At 38.6% G+C, this 6,393-nt stretch overlaps 1 protein-coding gene across 1 annotated transcript in view; it reads right to left on the reverse strand.

The window, feature by feature from the left end:
• slc12a10.1 (solute carrier family 12 member 10, tandem duplicate 1) overlaps positions 1-5,402 on the reverse strand; it is a 42,767-nt gene extending 37,365 nt beyond the window's left edge. The window contains exons 1-6 of the mRNA XM_065255008.2: positions 5,018-5,402; positions 4,786-4,929; positions 4,625-4,700; positions 4,219-4,314; positions 3,748-3,887; positions 3,527-3,637 (exon numbers count right to left, since the gene is read on the reverse strand). Of these exons, the coding sequence (XP_065111080.2) occupies positions 3,527-3,637; positions 3,748-3,887; positions 4,219-4,314; positions 4,625-4,700; positions 4,786-4,929; positions 5,018-5,374 (924 nt within the window). The 5' untranslated portion in view covers positions 5,375-5,402. The remainder of the gene's footprint in view (positions 1-3,526; positions 3,638-3,747; positions 3,888-4,218; positions 4,315-4,624; positions 4,701-4,785; positions 4,930-5,017) is intronic.
• Positions 5,403-6,393: the final 991 nt, after the last annotated feature.

Below are 6,393 nucleotides of genomic sequence, written 5' to 3' on the forward strand. Positions count from 1 at the left end.
ATGAAATGTTTCACTTCTACTCTTTAATCTTATATTGCATTTTAACACAACTGAATGCTATTTTACATATTATCTGTTCTGTTGTAGCCTATAAAATAGTGACTAAACATGACCCATCACCTCGTTTTTATCCAACCAGCTGTTTCTTTAACTGCTGCTAAAATCCTAATTTAGATATGCAAAAATCACCATACATATACATTGTAGCTTTACTGCTGTTGCTCTTCTCATAATTGTTGTTGTGTTTTGAGCCATTTCTTGATTTTAAATGCGAGTGATATAGCGCAGACAATTCGGTGCAAATTCAGAAATATAAGAGAATACACTGTTGTTGTTACATAGACTACAGAACACGGCATACAGCATCATAGGGAGGGAGAAAGCTCGCACACAGACTCACACTACTGCTAATCTTTCTTCAAGTCATGTTAACTCGATCAGTTGTCTTTGTCAGAGACATCTGTGAATGTTGACGTTTACGCAAAAAAAGAAAGTACATTAAAAACACTGCCACCTTTTCACTGTCACGTAAGAGAGAGGCGCGCGCGGTCGAGGCGCTGCAAGCAACATGAGTGTGAGAGAGAGAGAGAGAGAGAGAGAGAGAGATAGAGAGAGACGCGCAACAATGAATTGAGCCGTTTAAAATAGTAAAATAAAAATGTAAATGGGAATCATGATCTATTTGTTGCGTCCAGTGTTGATTCCGTGCAAACATAGCCTTTAACATCCAAAGACAGAGTCATTGTACTTCTCAAAAGAGTTAATAAAACAGTACTGACTAGCTCGCCATTTCATTAATAATCATATAACAGTTACTTACGTTGTCCTATTCTCTGTGGGTGTATCGTCAATAACTCCCGAGTGTTTTCGTTTGAGATGCTCGTGCATTGTCGTTGTGCTCCCGTGATAAGCCAGCGACGTTTGGCACGGTGTAACAGACCACTCTTTTATCACAACTTGGCTTAAAATACTTGCATACTTCGGAAGCTTTCCGACTCATAATTCCATAGACTCACCTGCCACCGCCAATTTTTCAAAATTAAAGCAGTGAAGGCAGGGGAGAGGGAAGAAAGATGATAGCGTAGCAGATTAACCAGCAGGGCGCGCACAGCGCACAGACTGGTGTGGAGGTGAATTACATTGAGCCATTTGAGACATGAGACAGAATTACAGTGGGCCGTTTGAGACGGAAAAAAATAAATATGCGACTCCTCGACTAAAAAAATTGCCGTCGACAAATTTTCATCGTCGATTACGTCGACTACGTCGACTATTCGCGGCAGCACTAATGGAGATTATAAATATAAAGATGCTATGAGGTAATGTTCATGAAATCTGTTTTTGAAGTGGTCTTGTCGCTCTTTACTTTCTTTGACTTGCACCTTAACTGTTGTGTGTCTTTTTTTTTGTCATTCTGATAAAAGTTGTTTGTCCTGTGACCAAATGGCACATCAAACTACATCGCTCCAGCAGTGCACGCATCACTAATATAAACACAAGTTTTCTTTTAGCTTGCTTAAGGTTCAGAAAACTTTACAACAATATACAGCGTTATGTGCGGAATTGTTTTCCTTGCATGCTTTGAGAGACCTGTGCACGCAAAAGACCTCTGCACCGGCACAGAAAGTTTGGGAAGGAGAAGAGAGACCAGTGGTGGATTCACTGGCGCTAATTTTTAAATAACAGAAATAACATGCTCGTTTGTTATAAGTGGATTATTTCCAATTCTCTATCACACTCAGTCTAAGATGCGGGAGTGCAGAGATGGCCATGCCCACTTATTTACATTCCACGGAATAGAAAAATCTGTTACGTATGACATTTTATTGTACTAACTTGCCAGTGCAGGGGACACTTTTGGCTTCCTACCACATCCTTTTAAAGTGGCCACGTCCTTTGCACAATGGCCACTAATACTTGAAAACTTTTGTTGCTGTTGTCTTTCCCTTTCTTGTGGGCATCCACAATGTCCAACCAAAGGTCCTCACATAGCCCTTTGTTTTTTTTCTCATGACAATTGATCAGAAACTGACTCGCTAATAGGTCTAGATGATAATTTGGTTGATGGATCAACATCATTTCAATGTTGAGTCACTGTTTGTCTGCTATCTGGGGGTTCTGTTGTTGATCTGTCACAATTTGACAATTCTCAATGACAATTTAATATTAAAATCTTATAATTTAATGGTTAATGTTCGGTTAATAAGCTGCGGTTGTCGGTCGGGACAATTAACTGATATGAACATCCCTAATGGTGGCACAAAATAAAATGTGGCAATTTTCTAAGCATATAAAAAAATATAAATATATTGTATTGGCGGAAGAGCACTTCCAGCTCGGGCACAGTAACATCATTACTCCTGACTTCAGAAGTTTGATCGAGAGGGGAAGTGATGATGATACTTCACTCAAATATTGTACACAAATCTGTCTACATCTGTGTTAGTAAGCACTTCTCTTTTGCTTCGATAATCCATCCACCTCACAGGTGTGGCATATCAAGATACTGATTATACAGCATGATTATTGCACAGGTGTCCCTTAGGTTGGCCACATTAAAAGGCCACTCTAAAATGTGCAGTTTTATTGTATTTGGGGATCCATTAGAAATCATTTGGCTCAAGCAGTGCAAGACATCTCCTTTGCATAGAGTTGATCAGGTCGTTGATTGTGGCCAGTTTTGATTTAATAGGGACTTTAAGCTATTAATTACCAACATATTCATACAATATAACGTGTCTAAGGGTGTTTTCACATATACACTGACAGCCATACTCGGGTGGACACTAAACGGCCGCTCCGAGATCGCTCTAAACAGGTGGTCTCGGAGCGGTTGTCGCCGAACTCTGGGGCAACCTACCTGTGGTGTGAACACTGCTGGACCTCGGGTCGAACCAAATACAGGAACTTCTCCACATGATTGAGCCACTGAGCTTCCGTCGTAACGTGAGCCGGGTGTTATATTGTGGGTTAACAACAAACAAGCCAATCCTGGTCCGTTGCAGAGATTCGTCTCCGTCAGAGACTGTCTCCTTTACATTTGAGCTAATGATTTTATAAATGCATAGCTGTCCTCCACACACAAATAGTGACATTACGAGCTTTTTAGCAAAGGGCTCCGTGAGAAAGGCTTTAATAGAACAGCTACGCAATTTTGCGTTAAAGCAAAAAAACTTTGCAAAGACGTGCATCATTTATCTCCACATCTTGATAGCTGTGCTCTCCCTGTCAGGCTGGTTGTTGTGGAAACGTGGGGGTGGTCATGAGACTGTAAGAGCTGTCAGAGACCAATGAGAGCGCTGACCGCTGTCACATGGTGTACGATACGGCATTTCGAGTACAGTAAAAAAAAAATGTGAACACGGACCGCACTAACTGAAAAATTATACAATGTATTTTGGTGCGCTCCGAGGCCGCACCACGGTGCGCACCAACATACTGTATGTGAAAACAGCCTAGCAGGCATTGTGATATAAAGTGTTTCCTTGTCACTGTATTTGTAGAACGTATGTTTTTTCAAAAATACCTTAGACTCCCATTCCATCCCAGCCATTGAGATGAGAAGAAGCACTGTGACTGTAATGGAACCTATGATTCTGACATCGTTGACTGGATCCACCATTTGGGCTTTATACTCCTGTAGCATCACATTTTACAAAGAGATGCAAAGACAAAATAATGAAATAATGCAATTCAACAAAGCAATAAATAAAACAATAAAATACTGCTCATGTTTATCATTCTTACAATTAGAAGATCTCTGACAGTCTCTGAAAAGCCAACTGTGTTAAGTGCACACCCAAGGGCATTGGCGAAAGAAAAAACAACACCAATTGGACCTCCCAACTCCGGACCCAGGGTGCGAGAGATCATAAAGTATGCACCCCCTAATGGGTAAAGGGGGAATTGTAAAAGAAAGAAAATTCAGTTTTATATTTTCTGAGGAAAATGTAACTTAAATTTACTGTAAGCTAGGGTGTTGATGAGAAGTTGCTTAGGTGTTTTGTGTGGTATATTGCTCTGCAGTTGCTGTGTGTTACTCTGGGTGGTTGAATACTTGTAAGAAATTATTAAATCTGAAATCTTAAGGTTAAATGTTGAATAAAACCACTTTCCACGGAAGAGCAATTGTAATAGTAATGCCTAAGTGAATGTAACTAGTTATCATAATCAAGAGAAATGGTTGGCTCAATGACATTCTTTTGCCAAGTGACTCACCAGAGGAGACTCTACCATTGGTAGAAATGGCAGATATGGACAATGCAGTTACTGAGGTTACAAGGACTGACATGAGAATGATTACCCATGTAAGAACTAAAAGGAAATTAAAATAATAGTGCATAATGTTAGTATATATATGGTGAAATATACGCCACAATGATGAATAAGCACAGAGATGAAGAACTATTGATTGTTAACATGCAAGATAGGGGCACTCGTTAGAGCAGTTTGTAACTTTGAATGGTTAAATATGATTATTTCTTTAGCGACATGAACTTAGCACATAAAATTTGCTTGGCAAAGACAATCTTTTCTCACTATAGTAAACAAGTGAAAAAACATTACAAAAAAACTAACCACTTTATAAGACGGTTATATACATTTTCAAAATGTTTTTACTTACTGATTCCAGCTTGAGATGTGATCCAGGACAAGCGTAGAAACAAAATGACTCCCCAAATATTCAACATACAGCGAATCTGAAATACAGAAACAATATATGTTATCATATTTGCATGTTGTTCTGCAGTTGTCGTGGTATACTTGTTTGACCATGTGTCTCACCATAACCCCGGTGACCCATCCAAAACGCACAGGTTGATGGGTCTTTTCTACTGGACCATTTTCCTCTGAACCATTTTCAATTTTTTTCATCACTGCAAGACTGCCTGTACCTGAGTCACTAATGTTACCGGCCGATTCTTCATTCTAAACCAAGTAATTAATAGGTACATATTAAACAACAATGCAAGTACATATTAAGTCATCCAAAATTATGTTCTCAAAAATAGCTTACGTCCAAAGCCTTACGAAGAGTTTCCAGTGATGGCCTACTGCGCCTGATGCGGCCTGTGGCAGTGGCATTGGCATAAAACTCAAAGTGTGGCATAGCATCCATAGTGCTGTATATGGAAGGTCGTCTACTGTCTTGCCTTGAGTCCTTAACTTCCGAAGGCCGCCTGCTGTCTGGGCTTGAGTCCTTAACTTCCGATGTCCTTCGTGTCCTATCACCTGGCGAATCCATGATGATACCTGACTCAGTGGTGGAGCTGTAAGATGAGAAGTAGGGTGGCACTTCTTCACTTACTGAAAAGCAACGTGATGGAGGGCTGTCTACGGCTGTCAGTCTGTGTTTGGAGAAGCGTTGACCCATTTTCACGTCGTAAAGATCTTGATAACAACTTTCTCTGTGAAGAAAGATAATTCTTTAACAAAAGTTTCAAACCCTGCACCTTATGGTTAGTCTATCCCTACTCAAAAACAGCAAAACCATCTTACCATAAACAAAGAAAAAACTTGAAAAAATAAACAGCACAAGAAATGAAGCACAGCTATAAATAATGGCTTACTGCTTTAATATAGTGAGTTCCTTTATCAGAAGAGCCAGACAATTTTTTGTTTTTTTCCGCTTAAGGTTTTCGGAAAAATCTGTGGAATTATATACACACACATAAGAATATTTGTGACCCTGTCTGTGAAACCAAGACAATTTAATTATGAGATTAGGATTTTGACATGGCCTTACTAAGTAATATTACATTATATTGTCGCAGAATGATCTTAACATTAAGTAGCATTATTTTTTGTTGTAAATCACTAAAAATTACTTTAGCTGGGTCTTCACAGACTAGGTCACATTTTTATAAAAATCAAAAGATAAAACGGATTCGGCTTAAAAACAAAATTAAGTCCATACCAGCTTAAAGTAATGCAACATATGTCTGCTACTAAGAATAAGTCATGCAATTGTTATAGATCAATTTATATCTGATAATATTGATTTTTAAGTATTTTTCTGTAGTTTAAAAGAAATGTTAAATGTCAGACATTTGTTCACAACTGTATTATAAAGTTTACCCCTTAATGTTTAGATAAAAATACTTACTTAATGTATGCACTTGGAATGTAAATTAGATGGTCTTCTTGACATCTGAAACTTACAGAGTTTAAAAAAAGAGACACTAAAAGTAAACAAAAAGAAAGATTTTAAAATACATTTATTCCCAATCTGGATGCTTGTTTTTCTCTTTGCATTCATTTATACCACAAACTACACTTCAACTCCTCCCATACACAAGGACTGAGCTACTTTTTCTGAACCTCAAGGAAGAAAGATTTCTGCGAAAAGATGACATAGAAGATGTTATGTGTGCTCCCCCTCCTTGATCATCT

The sequence above is a fragment of the Paramisgurnus dabryanus genome, chromosome 2 (genome assembly GCF_030506205.2).
Source record: "Paramisgurnus dabryanus chromosome 2, PD_genome_1.1, whole genome shotgun sequence".
Taxonomy (NCBI): domain Eukaryota; kingdom Metazoa; phylum Chordata; class Actinopteri; order Cypriniformes; family Cobitidae; genus Paramisgurnus; species Paramisgurnus dabryanus.